The 20,845-nt window shown below is 40.3% G+C and overlaps 1 protein-coding gene across 5 annotated transcripts in view; it reads right to left on the reverse strand.

Moving 5' to 3' along the window:
- tnrc18 (trinucleotide repeat containing 18) overlaps nt 1-20,107 on the reverse strand; it is a 148,482-nt gene extending 128,375 nt beyond the window's left edge. For all 5 annotated transcript variants that reach the window (XM_052020834.1, XM_052020832.1, XM_052020833.1 and 2 more), the window contains exons 1-2: nt 19,008-20,107; nt 16,915-17,245 (exon numbers count right to left, since the gene is read on the reverse strand). In XM_052020834.1, coding sequence (XP_051876794.1) covers nt 16,915-17,116 — 202 coding nt within the window. In that variant the 5' untranslated portion in view covers nt 17,117-17,245; nt 19,008-20,107. The remainder of the gene's footprint in view (nt 1-16,914; nt 17,246-19,007) is intronic.
- Nucleotides 20,108-20,845: the final 738 nt, after the last annotated feature.

Genomic DNA, 20,845 nt, shown 5'->3' on the forward strand with positions numbered 1-20,845 from the left:
GACAGTAGAGCTATTCTAGGTATCCTGGCCAACATTCAACCTTCAGTCAACATCAGTAGTCAACTGGTTGTTATCACAATGCTGCTGGTGGGAGCTTACAATGAGCAAACTGGCTGTCGTGTTTTCTACATTCCAACAGTGTCCACACTTCAAATGTACTACAGAAATGTAAAAATATCTGGCTCTAGTCTCTTCCTTTCAACATGTAATGAGAAAACATCAGCAGCAGTTTTCTACTAAAAGTCATCTTCAATTTGACCAAGAACTGATCCCCTCTCTCCCTTTAGAATACTCCTGTACTTTGTTGTTAGTGCTGCTTTGATATCCTCAACTTTCGATTGAAATGTTTGGCATGTGCATCTCATTCACTTGAAAGAATTTGTATTGAAACCGTATAATCGGCCAGCATTTAACCTTTTGCCTTTGTCAAGTTTAGATTTCCATGAAAAAAATGTTCTAGGGCGAAAGGTTTAAAAGCATGCCTGCACAAAGCTGGACCTCTGAATCAGTAAATTTGAACAATATGTTGAAACTCTCTCAGGTAATGTTAAAAACAAAAGTTCTTGGGTAGTGTAGCAGCTCCATCCCCTCTGCATTTTTGTTTCAGATTAGCTGAGAATTTGGAGCAAAGGCCTGCTTTTAACTTCTCCACATCAGTCAACTAAATTTATTAAATTACACTGAGTTGACAGCAGAGACAGGCCATTTGGCCCAACCGGTACATTCCAATGTGTGCTCCACACTTGCCTTCTCCCATCATACCTTACCTCTGACCCTACCTTCTATTCCTTTGTCCATCATCTCATTTCCCCTTTACACTTGCTCTGTCCTTTTCTCCCATTCAATCAGATCTGATTTAAATTAGTTTGGAGCCCTCACATTTTGTTACACAATGCGCTAACGAGTTTCTACAAAAATATTGCTCCATGTGGAACCATCATAGTCACTTAGAATACTCAGTATTCTTTGAGTACTAAGCTCTAACTGGAATGCAAGGCAAACATTTCATTATTAGATATCTCAATAATAACCTTTCAAAAATGTTGCCTTATGTCACTAAATAAATCAAAACAGATATGGGCAATTGTTTATATAGTACTTTTCCCTGGACTCTCAGCGCAGTCAGTACAATAACTGAACCTCAGCTGCCTCCTGGTTCATCTGGCTGAGTTAGTTGCAAGGTGAGGATGGGGTAATGGTAATTAGGCTAGTGAGGAGAACACCAATCACCCCCAGTGATCCTCACTGTCATCACACATAGGTGGATGTAGAGTGAGAGCAAGAGCAAGCTGAGTTTGCAGTGGTCAACCTGCCAACATTCATTGTTGGGTTTTCCACACAAAAGGCAGTCACTTAGCCAAATTACAGGAAGGTGAAGGGTATTAGTGCAAGTCTGTGAGCATAGGGATAATAGGTTAATGAGGCTTGATACCCCAGCCAAATTTTCGATGACTCTTTAGATAATAAAGGCATGCGTATCAAAAGTCACATTCATTCTGACTCGCATACTTTGGTGGGAATCTGTTAATTGTACAAATACATAAGAAAAAGGAAAGATATTATAAGCACTAAAACCTCACATTTTGAAAGGCCTAACATTATTGTTAATTTTTTTTTTATTTTAAACTTTGGGGGCCATGGGAAATATACCTTAAACAAGTGCTTCCTCTAAATAGTAGCTGTAATGTTGTTGAATAGTAAAAGTCTAACAAACAAACTCCATAAGGACAAAATATATGTAATTTACAGCCTTTTCTAAATAAATAGTGGTAGGCAGGATGGAGAGACGAGAAGGTAAAAGGAAATCATCTTGTAAAGTTTAATATTGTTGCAGTTCTTAAAACATTCACTATCTTGCATTGTCCAAATTCCAGTTGAAACATAATTTGGTAATTGATGCCATGTTAAAAAGTCAAAGAATCCTTCACTGAGGGGATAAAGGTCACAGCTTTCATTAGAATAACAGATACAGATTTATTAGCTGCGGCTGAATTGCACAATAAATCATCATTACCTCTTGTTAGGACACCAACACCTTTATTCTTTTGGGGTAACTCATAAATCTGTATTAGGGTATGGCAGCCAATTATTTTTGCAATCGAATACTCAATCCATTACTGATTAAATCAAGAATTTTGGCTATTCTAAATATATTGGCAGGTAAACAGACAAAAACAAGTATCAGCGAGCCTCAGCATGCACAGAATTTGGGATTAGGTTGTGTGTGTGAGTATTTTTTTCCATTAGCGTGTGTGTCAATTTCTCAGTTAATAAACTGAAAGGCTATAAATATATTGCAATGTTTGCTGCGCAGCAAAGCTAGCTGGTCTCTGTATATCAACTTAACTACTGAATAAAATACATAGGCACTGTAATACTCTACCCATATCAATTCAAGGACAAAGTGATTAGTTAAGTATCTATTTCTATCATAATGTTCCCCTCTTGCCAATATCCTACATGACACAGTACAGCCTAGCTAAGGCCATACCAAAAGCCCAAACTGATGTCAGTAAATGACTGTTGTTAAGTCATAAAATATCACATTTCAGATTCTGTTCAAAGCCTCAAGTATTATTCCTCTGTAAATGGAGAAGGTATCATTTTAAAACCATTCTGCACATGTGTATTATTTTTAATTTGCATTCTATCTTGAAATGGTCAAATCATGGTATATCACATATACTAAATTTTACACAGCAGAATTTAAGCAGGGCACTGAACATTTTTTTAAAATGTGAGTACAATGAAGCATACCAAAACATGTCAATATAGGTAAAACTAAACACGTCAAAGTCTGCAAAAGATTAAAATCATTAAGGAATATTCTTCCTCTGAATAGCTTTATGCTTGTAGTTCTTTAGAAGAAAATAAATGCAGACATATGCACAGAAACAAACTCATGTACAGGCACATAAATACAGACACACAAACACTTCTATCCTCTAGTTGCTTTATAATGTTTAGCATTAAGACTGACTTGCATAATCTTGTACATGACTGGTGATGAGAAACAGATTCAGCCTCTGCACAATGTAAGGGACCATTCATTGGAGTTAGTGCAGGCATTAAAAACATTATGTATCTGGTGCTGTTGTGCATTATGCAATCTCCCAAGGGTTACAGAAAATCCAAGATGAGGCGATTAAACCTCTGCCAAGAAAAAGATTGCCTTTTAAAGCTATAACATAAGACAAACACCATAAAGGAGCTGAGTCCCTGTCAGGGCTGAAAAGGGACAGAATTCACAATTTAACAAACAAGCAGATAGAACTGATAAATGGTCATACACAAAATGGGCAGCACCAAGAACCATAGCAATTAATGCTCTGCTAGTTTTTTTTTCAAACAATCTCTTGTCAAAACATATCCAAGTAGTCTTCAACAGCTAGCAAATAAAAAGCATTTAAAATCATTTTACATTCCCTCTAAGTTTCCATTTCCTTTTCTAAGAAAAAGTCTTTAGCTCACTTGCCTTTAAATGGAAACAATTTGGAAGATGGTTCCTACAATAAGTGCATACAATTTATTATGGCTTTTTGATTGCGTGAAAGGATTTTTAGGCTGCACTCTTAGTGTTTGAAGACAGCAGATCCTATTTGTACACAGCCTCAACTGCAGCAATAATTTTGCCTTTTAAGCTACTTTCGGGACCATCGAAGTGTCATTTCACACATGTGAGTCATCATTCTGGATTTGTACATATTTCAATATTAATCCCAAGAGAAATGAGATTATCACACCCACAAACATAAAATTGCATGGTGCTAACAACAAAGAAGTTAAATTTTAAGGTCTTAATGATTTTGAAGAAAATGTTCCATTCCACGCACATGTTTTAATGTAAAAAAAACTTTCATTGCAGCGGTATGTTTTTAAATAAAAAGTGCTATATGGAAATACCATTGATTAGAAAATAAAATGAACTCCTTAGGTGCCGAATTCCCTATTACCAGCATTGAAGAAGTTAATGCCTCTGCCGACATGATCACCCAGAAAATATGGGACTTTTATCCGGATTCTCCTTCAAATTTTGCACTTGGCTTACAGCACAAAATCACGTAAAGCCTCACCCGCAGATAAAATCAGACCATTTTTAAAGAACCATTTTATATTTCTTGGTGAGGATAAGAATAGTTTCTTTAGCTTCCAAAGGTTATAAAGTAAAACTATATAAAAAGAGGGACGGGGAAATTAATATAATTTTACTTAAGCAAGTTGATTGTAAGCTGGGCCCTCACGATTCATAATATTGGTTTTGCACAGATTGTCATCCAAGTGATGAAAGGAAAATAGTCAGATCTAATTAGTGAAGTAAATTATTCCAAATATTGCATTTGTCAATACATCTACTCCTAACCAATTACATACAATTATCAATATGTTGAGCTCTTCTCAATATATGTGGCTGTAAAGCCAGTAAGATTTCATTAGATCCTGACCGTTGTTCTTGTAACTGCTAGCTTTCCTAGGCAGTGCTATGTTTATCTTATTTTAGAGGTTTATAATTATATCTTTTGTATCAATTGGACATTGATATAAAATATCTGCTAAAAATGAATCAATTTGCTAACAGGCAAGTTAGGAAGAAATAGCAGAGAAACCATTTTCATTGCCACCTATGACCAAAGAGGTTTTTTTTGGAAACTTTGATTGCTTTTGTGTCATAGGGTGTTAGAGTCATCAGGTGTTAGAGAGATGTCACAGACACTTGGCTGCTGACAGACACACCCCACTAACTGTTAATAAAACACATCAGTCTTCACTTTCAAGCTACCCTCTTCCAGAAAGGTTCCACAGGCCTAAAGGCTTTTGCAGCAATAGCTCCCCAGATACCAATTATACCATTGCCAAGGTAACCTCTAATTTGGGCTGAGAAAGAATATTTAGGGCCTATTGGAGCTGTTGTCTAGACCAAGAGTTTTACCATGATTGTAACATCTATTACTGATAATCTTCTTCAATAATGCTTCAAAATTTGCACTAAGCTTCCAAAGCACCAGCCAAACCCTTAACTCCCGACACCTGGAACAAGGACACCAACAAATTCTTTGTTCCCCTCTAAGACACACACCATCCTGATTTGGAAATTCATGGCCACCTCTTTCTTGCTGCTGGTCAAAATCCTCAAATTCCCTCCCTAAGATCACTGCCTGCAGCACCGTGGGAGTACTGCAGGGACACGCCGCCATCTTCTCAAGGGCAACCAGGAAAGCTAATAAATGCTGTCCTGGCCAGTGATACCCCTATGCTGAAAACCGATTCTTAAACATTCTGATATTTTCTGCACTAATGTGGGGATCAAAGATGAATACATTTTTAATCCAAAACTAAATTTCAAACAATGGCAATAAATCAAGTTATTGTTTAGTGTTTTCAAAATGTAACTATACTGTTAATTGTCCTTATGTTAGGAAGTTTTAATATGCATTGAAAGGAAAGTGGCAGTATCAATCAGGAAGTCAGGCCCAGCCTGACCCTCATCAGCACCTAAACCAAAATGCTGTGAGTGCCCTAGTGGGAGGCCACCTCACGCTGCTTTGAGTTCACACCAGACGCGATTTAATTCCAGCCCAGTAACAATTTGCATCTAAAGATTACCTAAGTGTCCTTTTGGCAATTTCCGTGCTTCCTTCTCAAAGGTAGATATTTGTGCATACTCTCAGCATTATAAAGCAGCCAGGTAGGGCAAAAGGGTTCTGAACACAGACTAATTTATGACCCACCAAACTGCCACCCACTCCTGACCAATTCTGCATACATTCTAAAGTTTGTATGTGCAATAATTGGATGATGTATCTGGGTAACTACATAAATAATATTGGTCTGACCATCCCTTCCCGACAATCTTTACAAATATTGCTAATAATACGGATTTTAAATTAGGAAGCATTCCAGGTTATTGGCAGTTAGCAATGATCAGCTCAACCTCAGCAGAATCTCCAGCACATTAAACCTGAAGACATGCTGCTGATTTTAGGTCAAGCTGTGGAGGTGGCACATTAAAATTAAAAAAAACTCATCCAACATGTCTCCTAATGACTAGCCCAATGATTTATTTTGAAATGACCGCAATGTCCTGAGGAAGGGCATTACCAGGGCTTTCATTAAGTTTGACATGGAATGGGTGAAACTTTCAGACCAATACTGCACTAGTGAAAACGGGCTGAGATAAACAGATAATGCATTGATTCCTAATTAATCTGGGTTGATGGTTAAAATGAGTAGGAATCTATATTAGTGGACCTTGTGCCATGGACCTCATCATTCCCTCTCTGACAAAAATGAACACTCCTTCACTTAAATGACTCACCACATTCAAAGTGGTGAAAGAGGGGAGTCTGTCTCCCCACTCCGAAGCAATACACCAAAGTGTAGCAATTTGCTGATTCCCAGCAAATAAAGGCCCCCCCCCCAAAAAAAAAGGAACCCTCAATACTTCTGCCTTTCCAACTTATGGATTGACATGCATATCAAACAGATTTATGCATTATTCAGTCTTTTCTCCCTCTTATGTAACTCTAGTCAAAGGAGCAGAATTGGTTGCAGAGGTGGGGGGGGGGGCTGTTAAATGGGGCGAACAGAGAGGCTTAAAGAAATTGCAACTAAAGATGTGGGCACAGGGGACTTTGGACTGTAATTAAGTGATGGGCTGTCAGGCTGAAATCTGCCTTGTGTCTCTTTAAAAGCAAGCCCGGACCAAGGGGAGTGCTGCTAGCACTCAGCCAGACTCAGTCACTTCAGTTGATAGCACGAAAGCCTGGAGTAGGCTGCTGAGGAAGTGTGTGTACTGTGGAGACCCCAAGAAAGATTTTACACATTCATTTAATTCCTGCTTGTCATTATTCATTTATGTAAACAAAATTATAAATCTCCACAGCTGGCAAAATGCGTTAAAATATGTATCTAGATTTCCTACAGTCTACATAAATTAGTACAATAAATGTTTCTATCTCCCAACTGATTGGTGTTCTGAGGAGAGACTATTTGTTCCTTATCCCCACACAAGAACTGAGCTATCCCAATAACCCGGAGAAACTGAATGGAAAAGGAGCACTTTGATCATCAATATCATACCTCAAACAAAAGCTGTTCAACAAGGATATAGTGTTCTGACTTTGGAATGTCGAATGCACCCTGTCGGAGACAACTGATGCCAGCAGATTGGAAATGTACGTTTGGAATGATATATTGGAATATCTGCAGAACAACCGCACTGTGGTGTTTTGTGCTCCGGTCTCTCCAATGAGACGTCCCCATCTCTACACACCTCTATCTTTCTTGGTCACCCCACCATCCCCTCCTTTCAACTTTCACAAATACACACATCCCTTTCTTCGTTACCCCTCCCTCTCACCCAGATACATACACCTGACTTCCTCGGCTCCCCATCCACACCATAACTATTCTGCCGTTCTTGGTAAAATTCTCTTGGCCTTGTTGAGTTTCCCAGGCGTTAAACCATAACAACTTTTCTGAAAAGGGAGTATGCCGTTTACTTGTAAAACATTTAAAACAAAAGAGAGCGGGGAACTTGGTCTCTTCCGCCCCTGTAGTCGGTGGCATTGGCTGTGGAAGCCGATGTGGGCGATTATACAACTTGTATGCAGGGCTCTAGAGATGTCGGTTCCCCAGATTAAAATTACAATATCGCCAATTTGATCATTAAAAATTGCTTTTGTGCCCAGACATGCTTCCACATAATCCGTTATGTCTGTAGGGCGAATCTCAGCAACAAGCTTCTTAGTAATGAAGGATCAAATATGAAACTAAACTTGTAATTTTGTTTGCATTTAAATAAACTGTTTAACTAACTGTTCTTATAAATTCAAAGACTGAAGCGTATCGGCCAAAATGTTCATTAACGGGGTGAATCCAACGGGAAAAAAAAGACGCGAACGTCTCGAAGTGGGTGAAAGGTTCGGAGATTAAAAACAATTGCGGATGAGATTTTGAGGCTAAAGTAAGAAAGATATATTAAGAGCAAAAGCAAGTCTGCAAAGACCAAAAGACTATCACTGCAAAACACTTCAGGTAATTACGTATATTGCTTTAAAGTTGTGGGTACCCAATGTCAACGGCACTAAACCACTAAAGTACTGACACCACGCCTCTACTATACTGTTTGCAGTATAGGCAGCCTGTATTAACTTACACACAGCATTACAATGCGAGCCAGTGCTCCACATTTCACTAAAGCACACATTGCCTTTTAAGTCAATGAAAGGATTATTAATATCTGATGAAGTGCAGCAAAGTTTGCCAAGTTTGGATCTGGCACCTCCAAAAATGCAGAGTCTCCCCTCCCCCTTCCCTTCAGTGCTGTATTTAGAACTGAACCTCCTTTTATCGAAGAGAACTTAGTCCTGAGCCGGGAAACAACTTTCAATAATATTGAAACAGGCAAATGCTGGCAAGCCTCACCCTCTGACAAGTAACACTTGCTCTGAGGCACCCCGTTTACCCCAAGCCCCAGCGGAAAGTAATTGGCTGGCTGTGCGAGGAGCTTCACGGTGAAACCAGGCCACGGCACTGGTTGATCAATAACGAAATCGCGAACGGGTCCCGCAAAAAGTCACCCTTGTTTAAAATGGTGGTTGGGGTTTACTTTGGTTTTGAAAAGCACGTGCTCTTTATTATAATTCCGAATAGATAAACAAGGCTTCTGAATAGTGGCGTTCAGCAAGCAATTTTCCAAATGTGGAAAGAAACTCAGCTCACGGTTAATCCCAGCCAAGGACACCTCTTTTTTTCTTTTAAAAGAACCCTATTTGAAGCACTTCTGCTTCGCTCCAGGTCTCCCAACACACAAACGCCATTCATTCCTGTGGGGGCAATCCCTCTGGGTTTGAGAGAATGGATAAATTATATTGCACTTTACTCTTTGCCACCTGGATTCAACATTTTTCATTATTGACGTGGGTCTCCCAGTGTTCTTCCTGTTTGCACTCTACTGATATGAGAGTGTCACACAATCTTATAAATGCACGATTGTGTTTCTACAGAATCTCCACTGTAATTGTGTATAACTATTTAACAAGACTTGACATTCAGTTTCTCTCCTCCTGGCACCTTGTCATAATGGGTAGAACACCACAAAACTTGGCTTATCCACACACCACTAGTAATCCAGAACAGTGAAACATTGTAGTAACAAAAGCGGCAACGAGACTGGGATGGGTGTGACTTCTTCGCCTTATTATTTCATTCAGACTAACAAGAAACCTTCAGAATAGCCGAGTGTATATAAGCGCTTCAATGTGGTAACATTGGTGCTTTACAACAGGATAATCACGTACATGTTTACTCTGATATTGTTGTCGGGACAAATAAATTTGATAGACTTGAAGGAAAACCTTCAACAAGAGGTTAGAGAGGTTTTGGGAGGTGGGGGGAGGATTTCCAGGTCTAGAGGTTGGGCGCATAAGCGGGAATTGACATAGGAAGCTTGTGAACACGAGTAAATCCGCTTGGTTTGTGGTCTCCCCCATTGCGTTGGTGGCCCCGCCGTCCACATAGGTACAAAAATGGACGAATGTTTCTTAATCCAGGATGTGACAGAAAATCCGGCTAATGTGAGGAAGGAATTTCTGAAAACTTCCGGACACAGTGCCCTTGCATGGTTAAGACCTGGCCACTGCTTGTAGGCGCGTAAAAACTTGCCTTGAAACACATTCTACCGTAAAACCCGAGCATCCTCCGAAGCATCCACCCGCGACTTTATGCCAAGGTACAAATAAAGGTGGGGGACCCCCATATGATATTTTCCCTTTATTATTTCCTGTCAGATGTTTATCCGGGAACGCTGCGCTGGCTGCTTAAAAGTCTTCCAAATGAACAGAAATTTTGCAAGTGTTACAGAACTAATGGGTAAGATTCGTCCCGTGCTTCCTTCTCTACTTGTCACCATAGCGCTGACGCTATGTACTGTACTACATAACCAAGCTCTTGTTAATCGCTCCAGGCCACAGATGCTTGAGAAATTACCAGTAATAATTGCCCCCATATTCTTAAGGAAATTAAAGCTAAACCTAATTGTGCTTGCGGGGAATAGCGGTGTTAACCTGGAAAGACTGCATTTGAAAATCGATAAAGCAGCCGCAAATACCTAAGCGCCCAAAACATTTTTTGCTCTAATATTATAAAGCAACTGTATCGCCCAGCCCTCTGGCTCACACTAAAATGTGATACTCAGACGGAGATTGACACAGCTCAGAAGGGGGTCGTTCTCCGAGCTGCTCTTTGAAAAATCCACTCTGCAAAATTGAAAGTTCTGGAAATTTTCCCCAATTCCCCGTTGGAAGTTACTATTGGTTATGCTACCAGCATCCTTTCAGACGCTGCATTCCAGATCAGCACGTCTCTCTTTTGTAAAATGTACAAAAACCGTCCATTTGGAAAGAGGGAATTCAACAGTAAACGCCAATGCAATTGTGGACCCTGGATAAAATAAACACTGAGAGCTTTGTTTTCTCCCCCCAGTAAGCACAAGGATCTCGGAACCCCATCACCACCCTCCACATAACCCTTCTCAAAATATTGACGAGTTTTCAGGCTCTTAAAACCCCAAATTTGGAACCACCTCATCGCTGACTCGAATCCATTTCAACCTGGTGTTGTCTTGCACTGGATTCTGCCTTCATCCCGATTTCTCTATCTTGTGTTGATATAATCAAAAGATAAAACGTGCAGCCGTTTTTTTTAAAATAAAAGGTCCCTTAACACGAATCTGTGAAAGTAATTTGCATTATGGAGCTTCTTGGATTTCTCTGGCACAATGCTTCAAACTTATGGGCAGTGACCTATTTGCTTACTCCACCGTGTAAGTAACCCAGTGCATGGATTGGTCGATGGAAATATCCAGGCCGACACTGACGCGGAACTGACAGAGGCACTCCGCTACAAATTTGGCACGTTGCCAATTATTTTCAATGGTTGTAAACTGCGCTCTGTTTTTCTTAAAAGAAAAAAAAATCTTAATTTATACATTCGGCCTCAGCTTCAAAGCGCTTAACTAATCTGCTGCAATCAATGTACCTGAAATTGCCAGCGAAACTGGCGAATACCAGACACGTCTGAGGCCAAATAATACTTCTGAGAGTCCAACCGCAGTTTATTTAAAATGGAGCAACCCGTCCTCCTTCCTCCCAACTTCTCGCCACATCTAAACAATTTTTGGGAGGAGTGGGTTACAGGCTGCCAAACCATTCAATTCAATCGTCTTGAGAATTGGTCGCACCAACCCATTTGCACCCCCCCCCACCACACACACACACACACACACACACACACACACACACACACACACACACACACACACACACACACACACACACACCCTCAGTGAGATACAGATCCTGCCTGACCTGCCGAGTATTTCCAGCATTTTCTGTTTTAATTATGAGAGATTGAGCGAGCCTCTACGGCTCATGAATCAGTAAGGCAGAGTCGGTTCAAAGTGGGATCATATCTATTTAGTGAGTATGTGTAAATTGGTTAAGTAAAAGTCTAGACTAAACTTTCAGTGGAAGCAAATAAAAGAAATATAAACGTAGAACTGTTTTTCTTAAACGATCTTGAACCATTGTGTGTGTGTGTGTGCGCGCGCGTACGTGTAGGAGTGCCTGTATGTGAAATTATGCGGAAATTGACCTTAAAACGATTGAGAGACTGATATTGTGGTACTGAAAATAAAAAAAGATACTGCTGAAAAGACTGCGGGTCAGGCAGCATCTGTGGCGAGAGAAGCCGTGCCAATGACCTTTCACTACAGCCTTCCACATTAACTCTTTTTTTCTCTTCCCCTGCCCCCTGACCTGCTGTGTCTCCAGTATTTTTGTTTTTATTTTAGAATTCCAATGTCCGCAGTTTTTTTTGTTTGCTTTTGAATTGCAATGCCGAACACCAGGATTGATTTCTGCGGGAGCGAAGGTTGTCTGGTGTTTCAGATTTCTTTTGGTAGCAACACTTGAAACTAGGTTGCTTTTATCCGTTGCTCAACCCCTATCAGTGAGGGGCTGCTTGAATTCTGTCCGCGTCTGGAGACTGGTATCCCTTCTAGATCCTTTCAAACCCCGCTGGCTATTCCCACTCTCTTTCATATTTAGACAGCTCTGTCGGCACATTTCTCATGTAACACGGATAGAATACACAGCATTTGCCATTCGGCCCAACTAGTCCGTGCTGGTGACTCTACTCCAACCAGGCTATTCCCACACTACTTCACCCCGTCAGCTGTTACCTTATATTCTTTTCACCCTCTTGAATACATGTATTTTTTATTGTACTCGTGGGTACAGACAGCACCGTCCTTGAGACTGGAACAGCCCTTGAAATATTTATCTAAAAATGTGTTGGGCAGAAGCTTTGATGTTTATAGAGTTCGGTAACCACAAGAACAGGACTTTGTACCCTATCGGTATGATTTCTGAATACAGAAGAGGTGGGAAGAGGAATGAAACGTATCTCTTCCACTTCCTCGATTAAAAAGCGCCTAACCTGATTATTCTTCAGGGTTAAACCTGCGCCTGGCAACTCCCATTTTTGGAAACGGCTGGGATGTAATTTAGGATCATCTGATTCAGTTATCACACCCAATCCTCCGCCTATGAAACTTTTTTTTATTCTGGGCACTTGATCAGTGAGTGCTAAGTTCAGGCTAGTGATCAGAGACTGGACCACGCTGTCTTGTGTCTCAATAAATCTCAGAGAAAATAGGCGCAGACATTGCTTTCAAGTATGGGCAACGAAAACAAAACTAAATCAGAGCAGGCTAAACGGTGATACTGTTCGCACTAATGTCATGTCTTGGCTCAACCAGGTGGCGAGCAGCTCAGCCTTCTAATATTAAGTCTTGTACCAGATGAGTCATTCAATTCCTCTCTTCTTTCTGCAGACGAAAATCCTGACCCCAAAACCCCAAATTTGCAATGATCTGAAAGAATCCTCCTCCTGGCCGGCAAGGGTTAAAAGAGATCTCTCGGGTTCTTGGCAGTCGGTTCCACTTTGGTCGAAGTAAAGGAGCCACAGAACAGATTTTACTCGGCTCTGGTACCTTCGCGACCAAACGGTACATCCTTAAAATCGCCAGCGGAAGACCCTGCATAAACCTCCCTGTCCCTAATTACGGTGAAATGTATTAAAGGTACAGAGCGGTCTAAAGGGTTTCCACGCAGTCACAGCTCGGATCGCAGTATCGAATTTCCAGTTCGAACCTTTAAATCAGAACTGACGAGAATTTGAGCTTGTTAAAAGGGCACGGAACTAAAAAGAGGAACCGCTGTTTAATTTTTTAAATGCCTCGAGCTCATTACGGAGAAATGAGACACAAAAAAGCATAGCGTCTTTAAACACCGGGGATGATAACGCACACTTCGCTACGCTTTTCTTTTAATATAGTAATGACATGCTAGATACGTTGATTCAGTAATAAATTTAAATGGATTTCTAGTGGTGGTGACTAAGAACATGGTTCAGAGAAGTATGGTACTGGTTAATATTGTACTTTCCAAGGACACTGGCAAGGCCCGGGGGTGAGTGTCCGCTAAAGGCTTCCACCCGCGCGCGATGGCCTTCAGTCGCTGAGTTGTCCTATCCGAAGTTCTAAGTTTTAAAAAGTCGTTTTAAAAATAGAATTCCTGTGGCAATGTTAAGATGCAGCCGGCTTATCATGCCAACACACCTACACATATCCATTCCCAGTCTGCTAGAACGTTTTACATTACATTACCTACCCTTCCAGCTCATAGAAGTTAGTTACACAGATTTTGTTTTTTTTATTTTCTGAGAGCGTAAATATGTCTTACTTTTAAGTATTTCCTTTTTTTCTCCCTTTCTACCTTCTTCATGTGTTTCAAGAGAATCGCCCAAACCATTATGACTCGGAGCTACTTATTCAACTCTAGTGTCGACTAAAATATAGATGACCAAGTATTCTTAATTTTAATGCACAGCCACCTTCCAATGGTAAAGTCGTCTAACTCTTTAACGGAAACTTGAAACCACTCTCCATGATTTAATATTTTAAAACTCATTAAGGTAATGCGGTGGGACATATGGACAGTAAAAACCTACTGCACAGAGTAATTATTAAACTGAAAACTTAAAAGTCAGTCGCATTTAGATGGAATGATTAAAAAATATCTGTCGAAATCCACATTTCCTATAAGACAGTCGTACAATCGGACTAATTTACATTACACATAAAACACTTAATATTAACACTTTGACTGCCAGCTGCATTATCCGGATTTGTTGAGCAACCAATTTAGTCCTTAACTATGTAAACAAGGAGAGAAACTGAGAATCAATAGGGTTTCGGCCTTGCCTACCAACACATAGCATTTCAATTAAAGCCTACCTCCTACATTATCGTGCATTTACCTCACAACTCAGCTGGCCCTAGTAAAGAAAATAGTTAAAGGGTCTTCTTTATAAGTCTCAGTGTCACCCAAGAGCCCGTCAGACGTTTAAATAGCTCGGTAGACCATAATACTCGTATTCCCGCAGCCCCGTTCACCACCGAGGGAAGTCCCAAAGAGCTGGACACCCAATAGATTATCTTTTCAACTGTAATCGTCGTAACGTGGGGGAAAGCTTGACGCACTTAAACCAGGGAATCAAAAATGTTTCAGCGCTGGTTATACGGGTGCTTGAACTAAAGCCCCGTTCCTCCAAAAATACAGCAAACGATGATAAAATCATCAAAGTTGCAGCCAAACTGAACTTTGTGCTTTCTGCAGAATGGGTAAGGGGAGCAGAGTCGCTGATGAGTACATGCAATCGCTGAGAAACCGGGAGAATTATAATATAGGGGGAACTGAAACAATTTTTTAAATGGTCATTTGGGTTTGACAATGAGACAGAACACAGATTCAAAATATCACCAGTTAAACGCCATACAGCAGCGAAGATCTGATTGTGAACAGTTAACGGTCTAAACTTTAGTAAATCTGCTGAAATGAATTAAGGACTGCACTTAAATATTAGCTATAATTCAATCTCTAGGTGGACGTGCCGTTGTTCCTTGGACTTTAGGGAATCGCCAACAGCTTGGAGATCATTTTGCCATGTTATATATACACATAGCTAGACATACTTATACTAATAAATGAATGTAGTTTCACAAATGTCATGTTTGGTGCTTTCTACTCGCTGCTCCACCAATTTTTTTTCACACAAAGGTGCACTTTCAATCTGCGCAATTCTAATCATCCCTAACAAGCGTGAATGTCAGACAATTTGCATGCTTGAGGGAAAAAGTAGTCAGCGAGGCGCAGCTTCCTCGAGAAACATTTACAATTCATTTAACCAGTTGGCATGGACCCTTAACAACACCTTCAATTCCCCCCACCCACACACACACCACCACCACCAGCTTTTATCTCGCAATGTAATGTCGAGATTTCCGCCGGTTTATGTCTGGCGTTTTTTGGAATGTGCCCGATGTATTACTACCAGTCTCCTGGTATAAACTTTCTAAAATAAATAAATCAATTGAGAAATAGCAATCTGGAACATATGTCACAAACTCTAAACGGAATTTCTATCCCTGTAAACCAAGCCCAAAGTTTTTAACTAAAATGTCTTTCTACCGAAGCGATAAAATGCACTAAATAATGTTGTCTGCATTTATTTGTGTTCAATGCTTGTGCATTTACATACCAAAGGGAACCCATTTAGGGAGAATTAGAACTGCGCTTTCAGACAAAGGTGCGAATATTTGTTCGAATTCACCATAAAAATAGTTGTTTGCAGTTTAATCCGATTTGAAATTCCTAGCCATTCAGATTACATTCAATTTTACTGCAACCTCCTCTTTCAGATCATCTACATATTATCTGTCTTCAACCTGGCGATGGGTTCGACCACGTTTTTTCTCCTGCTTTGAACTGCTCTGTATTTTTAGATATTTGGGTACTTAATACGGCAAATTGGCTCGCATTGAATGCACTGAGGGGGACGTCTATCCAAACCAGAATCAAATGCTCAAATGTTACTTCCGAATCATCGTCGAATCCATGTAAATTTAGGTACTAGTACAATGGAGCACGTTTATCGTCTGCAAAGAGGTAAGATTCGAAAATAGAAAACCAAAGTCGTCCCAGGTAAGATATAACGTCAGCCCCGAATGTTCCTAATTAATACCACGCATTGTCTGCCTTCTAAAATGCTGACTTAATCGCATTTCAAAGTTAGAAGTTAGGCGTATAGTTACACACACACACACACACACACACACACGTATATATGCAATCTATATACTCGAGCCTTTTCCATCGGCCTCGCTAAACTTAATTAAAGCCTAGCATGCCAACAATATGACCACAAGTAAGCCAAGGTCCTCTTGGTTAGTGCTAAGCAACAGCAAGCTCCGAGAGAACGGCATTTACTTCATTATATTCTACACAGTTCAGTGTTTCTCGTCTGCCTGTCCTGTGCTGATTCCAAGCACAACAGAAAACAACCCCGACTCACGGGAAGAAAAAAACATTTCGAATGCGCTTAACACTTAATAAAAGGGAAAACTACTTAGGAGCACCTGATTACAGTCAATGAGATCTGGATAGGGGACATTTGACCCTAAGTATTATTATTAAGAACTACATCCATTATGTGCTGGCATAATTTACGTACTAAATTGGTGCATCATTTGACAAAAAAAGGAAGTTTACAGAACTTCTAAGCAAACTTTTTAAATCCTTGCAATCTCCCACACGGTTCCATTCTCTCCCGTCAATGGAAGGGCTCTCATTTACTGGGCAAACCCTCGTGGTTTTGAAAAATCATTGTTTTTCTTAGAAAATACAAAACACAATTCCGTCAGGACTAAGATGTCTCAGACATAACACAGATTCGCCTTTTAAAAGCACTAAAAACAAAAGAATTGTTAGCGGAAGAGAAGGCTCCACTTACCCGAGTGCCCGTGAACCGAAACCGGCGAAGAGAGGTACTTGCCCGGGGGAAGGTGAGACCCGAGCGCAGAGCTAAGGTGGCCGGCTGAGGAAACGATCCGACCGCCTGGCCCGCCGACTCTATGCGCCTCCATGCCCAGCCCGGTGAGCAGAGGAGACGGGACGTGAACTGTTCGGTGATGGCCGAAATCTCTCCCATCCATAATCAGTCAATGCGATTCCTTTCAACTTTGCTTCGGAACTAATCCCTCCTGTTTAAATTCAGGCTACTAGATAGTCCCAAGATTTACAAGCCTATTATCAGGTTTTGTTTGAGCCATTCTGAACGGCATCTGTGCAAGAAGGGGAGAGAAACATTACTTCAATATATTCAGTGCAATTAAAAAATATCAAATCCATCTTTCAGAAGCATTGATCTACATTAACCCAAATTCGTTAGAAAACGTGGCTTTTATTAATTGAAAAAAAAACCGGAGAAAATTACATGTAAGTTTCAAGTTAAACTCAACATATTTCCTCTTTGAGGATAGGCGTCATATTCAGCTTTGGAGCCTTCGCTCTTGAATAGAAATTGTAATTTAAGTATACGTTAGAGCTCGGATCATACAGGTTACAGCTTCTACCGACAGTTCCGTCTTTTTGTAAACAACTGCTCAATCACCTAGTTCAAATTCTGCCTGGCATTTCATTGAGTAATGCTAGCGCAGGACTACCGAATGCCCGGAAAACTAAATGTTGCCTTTAGCACGATTCTTAAGGACAATTATGCCATCGCTACCGCCCATTCGACAGCAGAAACCAGACAAAAAAGGATTTTTAGGTCAGAGTAACCTCCCGAGCTTTAACTCCCGATTACTAAGTATATGGTCACTGTTGGCATATAGTTTTAAAAAAGCTGCCTAGAGTAGCGTTGGCTATGCAAAAAAAACAGCAAACGCATTGCCTCATAACATTATAGATGATTACATTCTGAAGCCATAGCTTTTTCAAACACTTCACAAAATGATCGTCTTTTAAGATGTTTATAAGATAAGTTTAAAACTATATTGTACATATTCAGGCTCAATAATTCAAATAAAATATATAAAATCAGCAATTGAGAAGTGCTGATAGAGTGAAAGCTTCTTTAGAGACAATATTTTGGCTCTATCACCATAGCCCTGATACGTACAGGGGAAGAATTGTTTTAAAAATAACAATTACCCCCATCCCCTTCGTTATCTAATTAAACCATTCCTATTCCTAAATTGCATTCAATACAATCGACCGATTCTTTTATTGTTTTATAATTGTTTTATCATTGTGATTTTTTTGCAGTTTCTAAAATCCCAAGTTCATTCACACCAGTCACTGTTCTCTCCTAAGACGCGATGTTGAAACATGCTGAAACATGCAAATACAGAACGCAAAGGTTCCTAAAACTCATCGGTTAGGCGTGTAAGGCATTCCAAAATATACTGCAAGAGCAGCAGACATTAATAATAACATCTTCAGATAGAATCAAAGGTATTTTCTGTCGAGAACTTTTCGCCACATTTGCCAACCTAATCCTTTAGGAGCTTTGTTTTCGTATCCAGGCTTTGGCCAGTGTTTCATGAAATGGTTTAAATCTTGATTTTAATTAAAAACAGGCATTTGTTCAAAGAGCACAATCAATTGCAATCCCCGTCTCCCGTGGAACAGAAAAAAATAACTAATCCTGTTTTTTTTGGGGGGGGGGGAACTAAAGCTTAATATACGTCTACGTTTGTTTATTTTCACTTATCTTTTTAGCAATAAAATGAAAATGGTTTTTTTTTAAAGCGAGTAGCACTGATCCTCTTAACTTGCTCTTACAAAAGATCCGGTCTAACTTCAGTAGAGAGTTAGACAGTCCACTCGACAGCAGTAAAATATATAAGAAACAATCCCACCTCTATTGCAGTAACGTCTAGTGTTCTGGAGAATCTCACTTCCCAATCCAAACTTGTGCGAATGCGCCCAGAATAAATGTTTTTCACGGTTTGCGCGCGTTCCCATTACTTCACGTCTTACAAGCACGGTTGACTACCCTGTACAATAGTTAGAGTACGTTAGATGCGAAACTTTACTCACGTTTATGGACGATTCAGACAGCTAAGTAGATTTTCCCCAGTTTATTTTAATCCAAGATAGAGGTGAACGCAAATTCTGGAATCGCCATACAGAAAACAAAATACAAAAACCTCTTTCAACTCTAGCCAGTCTTCCAAACTCTCTTTTTGCAATGAAGCACACATTGTTTCACCATCGCCTGCCTCCTGTCAATCACCCCGTGTCAATAACTCTCCGATTGGCTAAAGCAGCTGCCAATCAATCAATGTAAACACGCCTCTGATTGGCCCGGGGCCAACTCACCCTCGCGACGTCCCTGAAAAACCAATTAGAGAGCACAGGAGGTTTCAAGGCGATCCTTTGTACGGCATTGAACGATCACAATGGTACTCAGTATAGTACGGTTTCGAGGTTGCCCATTCTCCCGTGAATGATCAAAATAGTAATAAGAATCTGGCGAGGAGTTTCAAGTTCCCCGTCTACTCAGCCTCGCCGCGTTGTCTCATGTTTTTTTTCAGGCGGTTTCAAGTTCCTCAAGTTCCCTAACACAAGGAAAGGGACTAAAATAGTAATGAGCTCCCCGAGCGCCAGGGGAACAACCGTCTGAATGTTTGGAAGAGCTCATCTGAATATCTCCCAGGCACAATCGCGCCTCGAATGAAAGAAAAGCAACTTCTGAAGGACTCATCAGCGTTGTGTTTGTCTCAAATTGGCGACAGGATCGAGATAGAAAGCGAGAGAGGGAGAGACGCCCAGAGAGGGGGAGGGGAGGGACAATTAATGCGGATTGACTGATGGCAGCAGCAGAATGCAGAAGATTGTGAATGATCAATGGAGCAGTAATGACTGACAGCTTCCTTCCAACTTATTTTCCCCCTTCCTTTCTGTTCTAATGGAAAAACGCTGCTATATTTTAAAATGTAGAAAATCAATGTATTACATCCCATCATGTTGTAATTAAATGCAACGCCTACTCCGTGGATTCTTTGTGTACCAAGGAATCTTAAGACAATTGGTTATATTAAGCACGGCGTGTATTTTTTTTCTTTTTCCTGGTTTTGTTCAGTGTGTGACTCATTGTGTAGTACACTGGGATGCAACAGAAGCTGTAATGTGATTAGGTATGTATAACAATAAATCATCCGGTTAATAACGAGCTGTAGATGTGCATGTGTCTTTGTGTGTTAGTGGTGTTCGTGATTGGATCGACAAACGGGATTGTAATTTATTTTTAAACTTTTCATTTCTGTTCAATAATCGAGATACGGCTGTCTGTCTGATGTTTTAATTGATCTCCTAAATGCGTCATGTGTGTGTAGCTGACAAGTTGAACCGTGGCTGTGTGATTTCATGTTTTAATACATATAAAATAATAATACTCTCGGTCAGTTGGGAGCCATGTTTGAGGAATGGATAATGAAGGACAAACAGCAGCCTGCAAGGTTACCCGGCTATATTTATTGTGCTATATGTTTTCTATACAGCGATTTGGTTGAGAGTTCGACCTTGAGTTGAAGGCTTTTTTTTAATACTTGCTAAACGAAGCCACAGTAAATAGCACTGCTTACGTGACAAACGTTCGGTGGCGAGTTACAGTTTGCTGGCAAATGTATTCTCTGCTTCCCTGGCAGACATTAATAACACGTGGCAGGGCGCTGGAGTTAGAAAGATATGCGGCGATTGCAAAATAGGAAAAAAGCCCATTTTTTCCCCACTTTACACAGTGCAGTCTATTTCTCTCCTTGCAATACCCTACCGATAACTTTCACGTTTATATATAGATCTTTTTAACAGAAAATTACGGCCCTACAGGCAAATCCAAAGTCGTTGCTTGGCAAAGATTACAGATAGCACAAAAT

This window comes from Pristis pectinata, chromosome 8 (assembly GCF_009764475.1).
Source record: "Pristis pectinata isolate sPriPec2 chromosome 8, sPriPec2.1.pri, whole genome shotgun sequence".
In the NCBI taxonomy this organism is placed as follows: Eukaryota; Metazoa; Chordata; class Chondrichthyes; order Rhinopristiformes; family Pristidae; genus Pristis; species Pristis pectinata.